General features: G+C 44.8%; 1 protein-coding gene across 2 annotated transcripts in view; it reads left to right on the forward strand.

Moving 5' to 3' along the window:
* LOC143823994 (potassium voltage-gated channel subfamily KQT member 1-like) overlaps positions 1-15,752 on the forward strand; it is a 280,017-nt gene continuing 264,265 nt past the window's right edge. For both annotated transcript variants that reach the window (XM_077310777.1, XM_077310778.1), the window contains exons 1-2: positions 1-109; positions 2,500-3,079. In XM_077310777.1, coding sequence (XP_077166892.1) covers positions 2,676-3,079 — 404 coding nt within the window. In that variant the 5' untranslated portion in view covers positions 1-109; positions 2,500-2,675. The remainder of the gene's footprint in view (positions 110-2,499; positions 3,080-15,752) is intronic.

The following is a 15,752-nucleotide window of genomic DNA, read 5'->3' on the forward strand; positions in this document are numbered from 1 at the left end:
CAGAGGGCAGAGCCACACAATGTGCCTGCTGTACCTATCCTTGGAGGATGCCATATGGAGCAGAGGAAGCAGCGCAGAGATGGCAAAGCGCAGGATGCAGCAGGAGAGGGTATGTATGTACTGCTTTCCAGATGGTTTCAGGTTTTGTGTTTTGTGCCTGCACGTTCCAAATCAGGTGGAGGTATGAGCAGTAAGGGGTGTGTGTGTGTTTGTGCATGCGGAGATCCTTTGAATGCTGTCCGTGACATGCCTGGATAGTCCAGCGGATTTCATTCACTTAAGGATTCAAACAGACAGACTCTGTGTGCCTTGCGAATTTATCTCTTGGCGTGTTAAACTTGAGGGAAGAGAAATGAACACGGTGTCAGAAGTGTGCAGGAACATAAGACCGTATTTGAGAAGACGGCACCATTTCCAGTGGTTCAGAAACAGCAGTCTATCCCCATCAATACATGAAAACAATGGACAATGGTTTGAAGTCTTCTCTTGAAATTATCCTACCTTGTGAACAGAAGAGCTGGTTATATTGTATGTCCTGTGTTTTGTGAGAGGGTCCTGGAGAGCGACAATGGTGAAAGCTGAGTTGGCACTTTCGGCACAAGTGTTGTGCTTTGGTAATGTGCCTGAGACTTCTAAGGATTAATGTGATCCAGACCTTCAGCCCAGGCAATTTTCTTACAGAAACAAAAGTCAGCCACAAATCTTTTGTTTTTTGTTGTTGTTGTGATATGCAGAGGCACTGAATGTGTTAACATCCGACATGTGCCTAATCTTGTATTGAGCTGTGAAAGATTAAAACGTCTTGTTTATATCTGATCTGCAAGGGGCTCTTTACTTGCAGTGGATCTGATGCATAAAACCTCCCCTTTAAATGGAATGGATACAGACTGCAAACTGTCCGTAACTTAGGGATAGCTTTGGAGGTGGATTGTTGTTTTCTTGCAACCAGCACATGCAAAACAACTGGATCCCCTAGCTGTCAAAAAAGAATTACAAAATGTCAAAGCTTTCATATTTCTGCATCTGCTTTTGCATGTCATCTTGGAATAAGTACTCTTGAAATAATTTAAATGATGATTAAAACGTGGAATTTGCTGTCAGAGAATGTCGGGATGGCCACAGGCAGACAGCTTTAAAAGGGGATTAGATAGATTCACGGGCAATGTCTCTCAATGGCTACTAGCCTTGGTGGTTAAGGAGAACCTCCACATTCAGAGGCACTAAGCCTCTAAATCGCAGAGTCATGAGGCAACATCACAGGAAGGTTCAACCTCTATGCTCTGTTGTTGGCCATCCCGAGGAACTGGATGCTGGAGTACATGGTCCATTGATCTGATCCAGCAGGGCTCTTCTTATGTTCTTATGTTATGGTCTTAATGGGATTGACCCTTACAGCATTGTTGTTTGCCTTTTCTCAGCCTTAGTGTTTTGGTTTTAAATATATGGGACGACCTGATTCCAGAGAGAGCCAACGTGGTGATGATGTAATTTTATCCTGTTGTTGGAATCTGCTGGCCAATGGACTGTAAAGAAGCTAAATGTGTCCTCTAATCTGGAGAACTGGGTTCGATTCTCCACTCCTCCACATACAGCCAGCCGGGTGACCTTGGATCAGTCACAGTTCTCTCAGAGCTCTCTCAGCTTCACCTACCTCACAGGGTGTCTGTTGGGGGGAAAGGAAGGGTAATCCAAAGCAGGGTACAAAAATCCAACTCTTTTCTTCTTGTCAGTCATAGGGGCAAAGGTGATAAACAAAGCAGAGTAGCAAAGCCGATCCAGCTCCGTTTCATGCTTTGCATCGCCAGTCTGTTGCAGAGGGCATGTGAAGGCAGAGAGCTGCCCCAATTTGTTCCCCTGACTGTGCTTGTCCTTCCCATGCTTTACACTCATAGCCATGCACTTGAAGTATCTCGACTGTGCAGCAAAACAATACAATGCATGAAGAAGCTTTTGGGTGCCTTCAGAAATAATAATAATAAGAGGAAAAAGATGAAGAGTTGGTTCTTATACGCTGCTTTTCTCTACCCGAAGAAGTCTCATAGCATCTTCCAATCTCCTTCCCTTTTCTCTCCCCACAACAGACACCCTGTGAGGGAGGTGAGGCTGGGAGAGCCCTGATATTACTGCTCGGTCAGAACAGCTTCATCAGTGCTGTGATGAGCCCAAGGTCATCCAGCTGGCTGCATGTGGTGGAGGAGCAGGGAATCAATCCCAGCTCACTGGATTAGAAGTCTGCGCTCCTAACCATTGCATCAAGCTCCTCATTAGGCCCCCATGAATACTTCTAAACCTTAAGCAATGCGTCTTACGTGCACTAAAAGTATCACAAGCATGCCTGTAAAGTTCAGGCTCCCAGACCTGCTGCTTTGCTTTATTCCACAACGACTCAACTTCAGTTGTCCTCTCCCCGCCCCCCTTCAAAGTCCTCACCTCCTTCTTTCCAGTGTCTATTACTTGAGACTTCCATTATCTAAATATGTTCTTGTGATTTAATTTCAGAGACCGGGTAACAGGTGACAGCCTGTCTGTGCGCCGTGTGGCTGCAAAAGAGTTCCCTGATAATGCTCAGAGCGTTACCGGGTGGCTGGAGAGCACGACGGGCAGAAAGGACACACAATACCTTTTATGATTTTAAATATTGATCAAGGTGAGCCATACCCCTGCTTCATTACAGAATGTCTTTCGGTAATGGCGAAAGTGGTGGGCACCCGATGTTTAAGCTCTGCGGCAGAGCCCAGCGTTCTGACTCCCGGGTGGGGAACCTCAACAGGCACAGGAAGTCGGCTCCCGTGTTGGAGGTGCGGACAAACTTAAGCAACATGCAGTACTCTTCCGTGGTGCTCGAGCCTGATTCCTTGGTGACCAACGGATCGAGAATTCCAGCAAGCTCAGAAGAGGAAAGGAGGCAGGATCCTGCATTCCAGATAAACAGCGAATCTATGACAGCCAGTGAGGTACGCCGAGCCTACGCGAAATGCTTTTATGGACCATACTTAACCAAAACTAGCATGCAGGGAGATGTGTACAATTTTCTGGAACGGCCTAGTGGATGGAAGTGTTTCATTTACCATTTTACAGTGTAAGTACCTACCTTTTCTTCATTAGGGTGGCCAGGTCCCCCCGGGTCACTGGTGGGGGATGAGGGGCAGGGTTGCCAGCTCCAGGGTGGGAGGGAAACTCCTGGAGATTTGGGGGGCGGGGTGGAGCCTGGGGAGGACAGGGGCCTCAGTGGGGCACAAGGCCTTAGGGTCCACCTTCTAAAGCATCCATTTTCTCCAGGGGAACTGTTCTGGAGATGACCTGTAATTCCAGGAGATCTCCAGGCCCCATCTGGAGGCTGGCATCCCTATTTTTGATAAAAGTATTGGCGTCAAACTTGTTTTGGATTTGCGCTTCTCTGATTTCACGGGAAGTTAGGGCTAAACTAAAAGAGGCCCTGGAAGATCAGTGATAAGATTTTCACTTTGTGGGTAAGGTGTTTTTTGTTTTTATCTGCTGCTATATGAGGCCCCGATACGCATTTTGGGACATAAACACACACACACACACACACACACAGCTCATGCCGTTTCTTGACCTTAGTTCATTCCTTCTGAGCTGTTGTTTTCAAACTCTGGATAACAATTATGGGAGGAGGATCAAACTTGAATATGGACCACAACAAGGGGAGGGAGCTTAATTCCAGCTCCCGCCCACCCGTCTCACAATCTCAGTCCAATCAGGGTCCAACCCAGGTGCAGTTTTACAAGGCGCAGCAGGATCCGCAGTGGCAGTGAGGATACTATCTCAGGCCTTTCAGAGTGTCACCTGGCATGCAACTTAACAGAGACTTAACTAATGAAGTATTTCCTTGTGAATGTGATTTGAATAAAGTTTTATTGCTCCACTGTACTTCCTTCTTCCAGTGTGGTGTAGCTGTTAAGAGCAGCAGACTTTTTTTCTAGAGAGCGGGGTTTGAATCCCCACTCCTTCTCCGCATGCAGCCAGGAGATGTGTACAATTTTCAGCTCCCGTGTTGGAGGTTAAGCAACTTAAGCAACATGCAGTACTCTTCTGTGGTGCTCGAGCCGTGGTGACCTTGAGCCAGTCACAGTTCTCCAAGAGCTCCCTCTACCCCACCCACCTCAGAAGGTGTATGTTATGGGAAGAGGAAGAGAAGGTGATAATAAGCCACTTTGAGAAGCATGAGGCCTGCTGGGTGACTTTGGGTCAGACACCATTCTCTGAGAACTCTCTCAGCTCCACCTGCCTCACAAGATGTTTGTTGTGGGGAGAGGAAGGAGGGGTTGCCAGCTCCAGATTGGGAAAAACCTGGAGACTTTGAGAGTGGAACCTGCAGAGGGTGGGGTTTGGAAGGGGAAGGAGTTCAATGGGATATAATGCCATTCAGGCTACCTTCTAAGTGGCCATTTTCTCCAGGGAAACTGATCTCTATTCCTTGGAGATAAGCTGCAATTCCTCAGGATTCTCAGATCTTACCTGGAGGTTGGCATCCCTAGAGGAAGGGAAGGCAATTATAAGTCACTGAGACTCATGAGGCCTGTTGGATGACCTTGGGCCAGTCCCAATTCTGTTGGAGCTCTCTCAGTCTCACCTACCTCATAATGTGTCTGTTGTGCGGGGAGGAAGGGAAGGATATAAAAACCAACTTTTTCCCCCTTCTACCTCCTTCTCTCACCACCTCTTTTGAAAGTCTTAATGAAACGTTTGCCCAAAACCTGCAACTTTAGATGATATCCGCAGAAAAGGACCTTAAAAATAATCTGGTGAAAGTCAGGGAAGACCCTGAGCTTTGGCTGGGAGTGACTTCAGCCATGCTCGCCCTCTGACCTTGGGCGGACTGCCGGTCTCTCACAGACTCCTCTGTCTTCTGTACAAGGATGCTGCTGACCTCCTGAACGGAGTTGCTGTAAAGGAGTCCATGAGGATGTGTCTGAGGCTGTTTGATGTGCAAAAAGAGCACTGCAGAAATATTAGACATTCTTTCTCTTTTACCTGAGCACCTGCACAGAACGCATGGTGGTGGAGGTGTACCATGAAGCCACAGCTGTTGGGTTTTCAAGGCAAGAAACATTCTGAAGGGATTTGCCACTGCCTGCTCCCACAGCATGCCCCTGGTATTCTTTGGTTGTCTTCCATCCAAATGCTAGCCGGGGCTCACCCTCCTTGGCTTCTGAGATCTGATGAGATGGGGCTAGCCTGGATTATCCAGATCAGGGCTGCAGTATTTACATAACAACGGAGAGTGTGTCAAGTAGCAGATGACTTAGGGTGACCCTATAGGGTGTTCGAGGTAGTAGACATTTCAAGTTGGTTTGCTGTAGCCTGGAAATCCTTGGAGGTCTCTCTTCCATATACTAGCCATGGCTGACCCTACTTAGTTTCTGAGATCGGATGAGATCAGGCTAGCCTGGGAATACCCTTAAATATACATGTATATATATGGTTGAGCTCAAGGTGGCTCTCGACATAAATTACATAAAATCACGTAAAATCAATAAAATCATCAGTCTTAAAAATTACTAACATTAAAAATCTCAGCATTTCAGACAAGCTACTTCTTTCGGTTTTGAGAGGGCAAGGGGCGCGTAACGGCATCCATATCATAGATGTTAACTTGTAAGTTGGACATTTTAAGTAGGGAGTGCAGACTTTTGATGTTCTCTCCTGGCCTCAAAAGTAGGCCTTGCAGAAGAGCTCTGTGGAATTGTTGAAGATCCCACAAACCTTGATCTCATTCAGAGAATTATACCATGTTGGGGCCAGGGCAAAAAAAAAAACCCTAACCCTGGTTGAGGCTAGTTTGACTTCTTTTGGGCTGGGGATCTTGACCAAGTTTTGCTGACTGGCTCTCAAGTTTCTGGGGGGGGGCACAATGGAGGAGGTGGTCTTGCATATGTGAAGGTCTGCAGAGAGAATATAGTATATATCATCTATGTATAATTGATAGTCTGAAATGTATTATGGCAACAGTTTTGTTATTAGCCTGTCATCTCTGCATGCGCTCAGAACAGCTTGTTTTTTTTTACTCACAGAGTTGATAAACAACTTAGGGTCACATTCCTAAAAGGTCAGAGATGCAGGGCCTGGCGTGTTTCAGTGGGAAGCGAGCTCTGGAGTTGTGTTGCTTTTGTGGAGAAGGACCTGCTGTGGATGACTTTTACCCCACATCTCTAATACTGGAGCATTCTTCAGTCTGATAGATTGGAATGCTATGGTGGCCCTTTGAGCGGGGACAGTGTTCATGGTATGAGCCCAGTGAGAAACTGTGGGGAGACTGAATGTAAGACTTTTGCTGAATCAGACCAGTGGTCCATCTAATCTCACACAGTGGTCAACCACTGGACAGTATAGAGGTCAGTATATTGTCCTGTATCTTGAAGTAGAAGGTTGGTTTTGATACCCTGATGTTCACTACCTGAAGGAGTCTCAAAGGGGATTCCAATCATCATCCCTTCCTCTTCCCCAATAAACACCCTGTGTGGTAGGTGAGACTTACAGAGCTCTGAGAGGAATTGTGACTAGCCCAAAGTCACCCAGCCAGCTGCATGTGGAGGAGTGGGGAATCAAACCTGGGTTATCCAGATTAGAGGCTGCCACTCTTAACCACTCTAATGGCTCTAGAATTGGAGAAATTTGGAGGAACTGGAGAGTTTTTATTCCAGTCTGCCCTGGAGAGGCTAAATGAGCCTGGGCATAGATGTACAATAGTAATCTGTGCTGTATTTTAGCCATATTTTGTTTTTATAACAGCAAATGCAGAAGGTAAGGATTTGACAATTTGTCTGGTTTTGACATCCAGAATCTGACATTTCTGGAAGGGCTGAAGGGCTAAAGTGAACTGCCTTTTGCTTTGAGCATGATTCCTGCTGTGGGAATGAGAAGTTGTACAGAAATAAGATCAGAGAAGCCACAAAGAAAGTTTGATGCTTTTTTTTGTTTGTTTGTTTCACATAAAAAGGGAGATGAGTGATAGTAGAAATTAAAATAATACCAGATGTCATCACTTACAATGTGATCCTAAACAGAGTTACTCCACCATTTGGAAATCAGCGTGCTTAGAAAGGTGCAACTGTGTTTAGGATTACATGGTTAATTTTGTAAAAAAAAATGAAAAATTATGAAAAGTAATTTTTGGGTACTAAAATCCCTGAATGATGCAGACGAGGTTCTGTAATTCCAAAATATGTCCATCTGGTAGCAAAATCGCAAGCAGCTAGAAGAATCTGAGATCAACAGAATGTCACAAGACGCTGGAAAAACCTGAAGGAGACCTGAGAATCTCAAGAGGCTTTCAGAAGAGATAAACCTTTTTGCGCAGATTGTGAAAGGTCTGTCTGTATAAAGGCTTCCCTGGGAGTAGGTCATAAGAACATGACTGTGGTGGATCAGACCAATAGTCCATCTGTCAGCGTCCAGCGAAGCCCACAAGTGGCACCAGAAAGAGCAGCACTCTTCTTATGTTTGCTTCCCAGAACCTGACAAACAGAGACATTCTGCTCCTGAATTGGCAGGCCCATTTGGTTGTCATGACCAATAGCCAGCATTAGCCCTGTGCTCCATACAGTCATGTACCTACCCTTTAGGGCACTGGGGGCAAGTGGGTGGGCAGGGCTTGATGACATGAGGGCAGGGCCCCCACAATTAAATACCTCTGAATTGGTCCCCCTGGTGCCCAGTGTCTCCCTCTCCCCATCTAGGGTGGCAGCAAGAGGGGCTGGCTACCTCAGGTCATGAGCCCCTTGGCTTGTCCCTGCCATAGCAAAGGTGGGACAGGGGATGGGTGGCCATCAGGGGGGCTGTGTGCTGCACCATGGGGCTATGTGCTGGGCAGCCATCTGGCATTGTACGGTTGGAAGTGGCTGCTGTGCTCACCCTCAGGTCCATGGCATCAGGTGGTTGGGCTGTTGGCAGTACGCATGCCATTGAGCTGTCTTCCCCCTCCAGAGTGGGTGTTGGGCTGTTAGACAGTCAGGGTGTGCATCTTCCACCATCCATGGGGGGCTTGATGGAGCCCAGTTCACTGCCAGTCACTTCCATAATATGACCCCAAGTTACAGGAGAGGGTGAAAAATGTATCTCTCTGCTTTCTCTACACCAGGCGTGCCCAACCTTTTTTCAGCCCACCAGCACCTTTTGAATTTTGAGGCCAGCATAGCCAGTGGGCCCAAAAGCACACATACAGCAAGGAGAAATGCATCTATCAGCAGATGTACACCCAGAAAGGGAGGATGACAGGCACATGAAGGGAAATGGAGAATAGCATACACACAAAAAGAGAAGGGCTCCAAGAAGGGGAAGGGTGCCCTACTGCCCTGATGTTCTCATAATTGATTCATGGGTCCTGTTTATTTCTTGGATCATTCTCCAATGAGTAGCCTTCACAATGGCCCTGCCCACTTCCCTGAAACACATGGAAGATGCCTGGGAAGTGCCTTGAGCAGGGGTGACCAAACTGTGACTCTCCAGATGTCCATGGACTACAATTCTCATGAGTCATGGGAATTGTAGTCTATGAACATCTGGAGAACCAGTTGGGCCTCCCCTGGCCTAGAGCTACCATGACATCCACAAGGACTATGATAGGAAACCTGCTTTGTATTTTTGAAGATCTATAGCGGGACCAATTCTATATGAGGAATCTGCTCCTGGGCAGCCTCTGGTTGCTGGTGGGTTTTAGAGCTTCCTCTACAAGATGTCATCTGCCTCCCAAGGATGTCCAGGGGCTGGCTTGAGTTTTGGCCAGCTTTGCCTCGAGATGAGGGAAATTGCCCAAACTGGATTTGCCACTTCCTGTTGTCATCAGGGAGTAACCAGAGGCAATAACAACGCCCATATGGAGGGGGGAAGGCGTGATAGTCCCTGCAGCGTTTTGCCTGCATTTCCCTCTTCATTTGCTGCTCTGAGAATTAAAAAAAGTAAAAATGGCATGGTCCGCGTTGCTGCGTTACTTTGCATAAGTTAAAATAAAAATTTCCCTAAAGTGTCCACAGTCTTTTTGGGGATCGGGCAGGCAAAATACAGTCCCATTTGTATTTTCTGGCGGAGGTGAATGAACGGGGAAGGGGTGGGGGTCATGTGATGAAGCAGCCCCCACCAGCTCGGTGTCCGTGCTCTTTGTTTGTAAGACCACTGTTTACACTCAACCACTCTTCGGAGTCCAGTTACCATGTCACAGCTTTACCCTAATATAAATAGAGTCCGATACACCACGGATCCCCAAAAGGGGGGGGGGGGAGGAATGCTTTATCATTGTGGCATTTCTCCACAGCAATGCTGAAGCGATGGTTTTTATTAAAATGCATTTACGTTGTGACGTTACTACATAGCAACGTGGAAATTCCCTTTTAAATGAAAATATAATTCAGGGACTCACAAGGGATGGAAGTTTGAGTTCCTGAGACACCTGCTGTGCTTTGAGTAGTGGCTTGCTGTGATTGACAAGCTGAGGAGTGGGGGGGGGGAGAAGTACGATTTGTTTTCCCTAGCCGCCTCGTTGGGAGGCAAAAAAACCCGCGGCAAGTCAGGGGGAAAATGTGGGAGGGGTCTCTCGTGAGGAGGCTTGTAAACATGTGTTTGCAAGCAGGAGGCAGTGCGAGTTTTGTGCCTCTGTGCAGAATCGGTCCAGGACACCCTTGTTCTTCCTACCTCATCTAAATAGCCCCAGTGGTTCAAGCCTCATTTGACAGGCCAGGTACTCCAAACCCAGGATTAGATGGCTTGCCGTTTTCTGCATTTTCTTCCGAGAGGTAGAATTGTGCACAGTTTTCCAAATAAGGTTACACCCATGGTTTGTGTAGGGATAAGTACTGATAGTTTTAATTTGATCCTTGTCTTATTGATCCCTAGCAAGGGGTTTGCCTTTTTAACAAAATGACCACCATACACTGCAGGTTTTAAGTGAGTTACCAGCTCACATGCCATGGGCCGATATGAAATGCAGGGATTTTTTTTTAAAAACCTTGATTTGCATCACTTTGTTCTCTACAGAATTTCATTTGCCATTCTCTTGTTCCTTTTGGAGCTCTTTGCAAGTCACTGATTTTTCCCCCCTCCTGATCAATTTAATGTCATCTGCAGGTGCTGTTACCTCTCTGTTCACCCCAGTGCCAGATAAATTAAATAGCCACAATCCCCACAAGGGTCCCAGAGGACCTCATTGTTTGCCTCCCTCCCCTGTGAAAATGATGTCTTTGTTTGTACAATGTTTTTCCTCTTTTCTGGAAGGTGGAACGTGTCCTCAAGTCACGGCTGACTTATGGTGACCCCGTGTGCAGAGGTGGGTTGCCACTGCCTGCCTCCACAACATGACCATGGCATTCCTTGCTAGTCTCCCATCCAAATACTTGCCAGAGCTGACCTTGCTTAGCTTCTGAGATTTGACGAGACCAAACTATCCTGGACTATCCAGGTCATGTTCCTCTTTTCTTACCATTCCACAAAAGAACACGTCATCTTACCCTATGAATGTCCCACTGAATTTAAGGAGATGCACTTTGTAGAAAGTATGTATTGAATTCTACAACACATCATAGAATCATAGAATCGTAGAGTTGGAAGGGATCTTCAGGGGTGTCTAGTCAAACCCCCTGCACAATGCAGGAGCTCACAACTACCTGCCCACCCACAGTAACCCCAATTTCGTGGCCAGTCCCTCCCCCTGGCTCTCTCCTCTGATCTTCCGGGGAAGCGATTGCCATTTTTTTTTCTCCGAGCGAGCGGAGATCAACGCACCGGCAAGCCTTCGTTTACCCAGCGAGTCTTCCCCGGCTGCAGTCCCTCTGTTTAAAGTCACCAAGCACAAGCAACACAGAGGCCCGTTTGCTGGTTTATTTTCCCTTTATTTTTGACACTATTTTTGGCCAAAAATCGCGCCCGTGAGGGGGGGGTATTTTTTTTTTCACTCGGGGGGAGCGTGGCAACGATGAAACGGCAGCTCAAACACCACCTGCTAGCTGGATGGGTCTCTCCGTTGCAACGAATCAACGCAGATTCGTTGCAACGTGTGGTTTTTTTTTTTAAACCTTCCTTAAAGGGAAAGGGGCTGTTTGGGAGCATGATAACGGCCGCCCATTGGCTGCTTGACAGCCAGGGGCGGGACACAGCTCGGCAATATCGCTTCCTGACTAGCGATTTTTGCCGAGACCGGAAACCTGTGGGAAACGATAGAAACGCAACTGGATTCCACTACAAAGGCAGGTATGCATAATGATGAATTCCACTATTTAAAATGGCGATTTTTCATTCCGCAACCAATTTGCAACATGGATCCTGGTGCGGAATGGCCCTGAGTTTTCTCGGAAGCAATTTTCCAGTACACTGCATTTCTTTGGCTAAGGAGAAAGGACAGGAGGCTGGTGCTACATCTAAAGAATGCGTTTAATCCTTTTTTGGCAGTCTCTGGAAGCTTAACATGGAAGGCAGTTGCTGGAAACATTTCCACAGCTTTTTTTAAAGAACTTTGGACACCACCCTCCCCAGAGATGTTCCACCCCAATTTAAAAACAAGCATTTTTAAAATTATGGCAAAAAGAGTGACACATAAGGTGGGCATAGAATCCGAAGTAAAAATTAAAGGCTTGTTGCTCTGAAAATCTGCAGTAAGATGTGTGTGCGTAACGGGCCATAGTGTATAATCATATTTAAAGCTTAAACAGATTTCATTTGTGCAGATTTAAATATGCAAATAGCCATGCCTAAGCCTGTTTAAAACTGGGATTTAGTCATTTCACTGGAAAAGGATGTAAAATATTGAGCATCTATGCAGATATTGAGCATCTATCCAGATGATTGACATATATATTCATAGGGAAAAGTTGATAATGTGCATAAATTGATTTATTTTACATAACTGATTTAAAGGATCTGCAAGTACATTTCGAATTTTTAAAAGAAAAAAACACGAATCACCTCCAGGACAACAGGGATATTTAAATGCTAGAAGACCTACCATATCTTTCCTCCAAGCTGGCTTGGATATAAACATTTAACAGTGTATTAACTGTGCAACAAAATCACTCCTGTGACATTAGCAAGTCTCCAATATTCCTAAAAAGAGCTCTGGCAAGGCTGGAGGATTATTGTAGGGATGAAGCCCTAACAATTAACACTGAAAAAATAAAGGTTGTGGCCTTTTGCCCACGTCCAAGAAGTACGGCATGGTCTGTAGCTAGGGAAACACGGGAACAGGTGGAGTCTTTCAGGTATCTTGGGGTAACCGTTCAATTCTCCGGCTCCAGTCTGGAGCACTGCAGAAATGTGTCACGTTTGGGAGAAAGATCTGCGCAGAGTATAGTAGAGTTCTACCGCACTAGGGGAGCCTATTTTGTTCGAGCTGCGCTAAAGCTTTTTCATGTTAAGGTGATCTCTCAAATAGGATCTTGTTGGGCCCACCTTCTTCATGTTTTCGGCCATTGGAATTTCAGCCATCAAAATTTCTTAGATTGGTCTTCCGGACACCAAAATGCATCTCCAATTCATGGATCAGATTAGAAACTGATTCAATCAAGGTCGAAGCTAGAGTAGCTGTTGCATCAATCTACCTTTGGCTAAAAGCGCATTGGGTTATTGATGGGTTACTGTCCCTACTCCTCTGTGATAGTTTTAAAGTTCAATGATTACTTGCCACAGAGGAAAACATGGCAAGCCTTGGCTTTTCCCCTTCATCCCTACATCATTCCAACATAGCGCAAGCAAAGATTAGAGGGCATAGACCTGTTGAGTTCCTCCAACTTTCTTGCCTGCTCCCCAATTCTAGATATATTCAAGCCCCAGGGGAATATTTATTTTATATGGAAAATAAAAACCAAAGGAGGGCTTTAACGCTAGCAAGGGATGACGTTCTACCATCTGTAGTTTTGGAAGGGCGCTTCAGGGAGATCCCAAGAACTGAGAGGCTATGCCCATGTAGGCAGGGGGAGTTGGAGTCACTGGATCATGTCCTCTTTAGATGTTCATTTAATGCATTATTCTGCTCTAAAATTATATCACCTCTGTTCGAGGAGGCATCTGGCATTACCAAGGGAAAAAATCAAGCTTCTATTATGGGAAGGGAAATATCAATGTATATATCCTGAGCCTCCGGGGAGGGTGGTATATAAATATAAATAAATAAAATAAATAAGCGGACAGCTAAGTTTTGCTCAATGTCCATTAGACTACGGAAATTATATATGGAAGCAAATCAATAATACTTCTGTAGCGATCCCTTCTGCTTCATCTGACAGAGGATCAGGAATATTAATATTATTCTTAAAATGTTTTATTTTGTATTACATGTTTTATATTTGTTTGATCTAAGAATGGCTGGCTATATGCTGTATCTAATAAATTTGTTCATTAATATTCATGGTGTGGCATACCAATGAAACCGAATTATGAAAATGCTCTTCAGACATTAATGCAGATTTTGAACTCTACCTAAAGGGAGCCAGTCCTCCACTAAGACTAATTTAACTGCTTTTTAATACATCCTAATATTAGGAATATTTTGAACCTAGTCCCATTCCCGTAGTGTTAATGGCAGGTGGTTGGTAGTTTTGAGTGGTGAAATCTAAACTGGGGTCCCAAGAGATGTTATATATTTATTAAAAATACTAGGAAGATCCATTCAGTCATCCTTTAGTTTGGCTTCCAGTGTATATCTGGAGGGAGAGAGAGAGAGAGAGAGAGAGGGAGGGAGGGAGGGAGGGAGGGAGATTTAAAAACCATTTCTATAAGAGATGTATTATTTTGGACAATAACATATGAAATTATTGCATTGAAATAAAAATTATAAATTACATATTGCAGCTAAATATAAAATGCATTAAATATTACAAATTAAATATACTTTGTAACAGGTAAAGGTTTGTTAGGCCAGGAAACAAATGTAATAATACTGTTAGCCATTTCTTAAACACTGAATATTAGTGCTGGAACCTAATTTCACTAGACATTTTAGAAGCTTGCAGATTCAACCTGTATGTTTTCATATTTATATTTTCTGTTTTCCTGGGGTTTTTTTTGGGGGGGGGTCATTTTTAAAAGCATTTAAAACATATTATTCCTGTGCGATTGCATGATGTGGAGATAATTTCTCTGTTAATCAAGTACATGTGGCTGAAGGATGACTGAATAAATCTCACCTCTGTATGTGAAAATATGATTTTAAGTGAAAAGAGACAGCATAACTAGTATAGTTTCACTGACTCTTTTATACTACCCCAGGACATGATTAACTAGCTAAAAGCCCATGCAAAGGTGATCTGCCAGTGGGAATAGTGGAAAAAATTCATCTAAGAACTATATTCATAACAAAACAAGGTGTCAAAAATTGGATGGAACACGTTACCCTAGTAACTCTGAAATTACCATAACAGTTGACCTCATGTAGTATTTAATACCTCCATATCTTAAAGTACCTTTTAAGGAAACAAACATGATCAAATATCATGCAAAGTTTCCTAGCTGATCAATTATTTAAAGATTTCTTTCAGAAATCCAGCGAGGGTGTTGTACCCCTGCCTTCTTCTAGTTTGTTTGTTATGCTGGTCCAAAAAAGAAAAAAAAGAAGAAGTAGAAAGTTATTCATTACTTAAGATCACCATTGATCAAATCCTGTATGCAAATAATCCAGTGTTGCTGGATGCATCTGGATTTTGTGACTGCTGGGGTTCAAATCGCAAGTTCCAAGTTTTAATGGGACAAAAGTCAATTTCCTGGTCACATTTAGAAATGGGGGGGGGGAATGGGTGGTGGGGGTTGTGTGGGGAGGATTTTTTAAATTCAGGGTTTGGCATTGAATGTTAAATGTGCACGAGCTCATGGAGGAAAGGTAGCCTCTTTCAAAGAGGGGACAGGTGTATGTGTATGTAAAGAAAAGGCCGCTTTGAGTTTGGCAAGAGATCCTTTTCAGTCATCATGATTCTGGTGAGAGCCAGCTTGGTGTAGTGGTCAGGAGTGCAGACTTGTAACCTGGAGAGCCAGGTTTGATTCCGTGCTCCCCCACATGCAGCCAGCTGGGTGACAGCTTGGGTCCGCCACAACAGTAATAAAGCTGTTCTGACTGAGCAGTAATATCAAGGCTCTCTCAGCCTCACCCACCTCACAGGGTGTCTGTTGTGGGGAGAGGAAAGGGAAGGTGACTGTAAGCCACTTTGAGACTCCTTCTGGTAGAGAAAAGCAGCATACAAGAACCAACTCTTCTTCTTAATATCAGGGCTCTCTCAGCCTCACCTCCCTCACAGGGTGTCTGTTGTGGGGAGAGGAAAGGGAACGTGATTGTAAGCCACTTTGAGACTCCTGGTAGAGAAAAGCGGCATATAAGAACTAACTCTTCTTCTTCTTCTTCTTCTTCTTCTTCTTCTTCTTCTTCTTCTTCTTCTTCTTCTTCTTCTTCTTCTTCTTCTTCTTCTAAAAAAGGACCAGTAAATTGTACTTGAATCTAGTGACTAGTGAAGGCATGATTGGTTGCAGACTTCTGGTAATAATATGAATAGCTTCTTTTAGAATGTAATTGTTGTTAGGGTAAAACTGAGGACGGGAATATATGTTGTCAGCTGGTTTCAGCCTCTGTTGGAAAGAAAAGTGGGTTACAAATATCGGAATTTAAAATTCAACAGCAATGTGAAGTCAGTTGCATAAATTGTTTCCACAGTTACTATACAGTAGAGTTGCCAGGTTGCCCCCTGGCTACTGACAGGAGATATGAGGGGTACGGTCGCCAGATCCAGGTTGGGAAACTCCTGGAGATTTAACGGTGGAGCCTGGGA

The sequence above is a fragment of the Paroedura picta genome, chromosome 14, assembly GCF_049243985.1.
Source record: "Paroedura picta isolate Pp20150507F chromosome 14, Ppicta_v3.0, whole genome shotgun sequence".
Taxonomy (NCBI): domain Eukaryota; kingdom Metazoa; phylum Chordata; class Lepidosauria; order Squamata; family Gekkonidae; genus Paroedura; species Paroedura picta.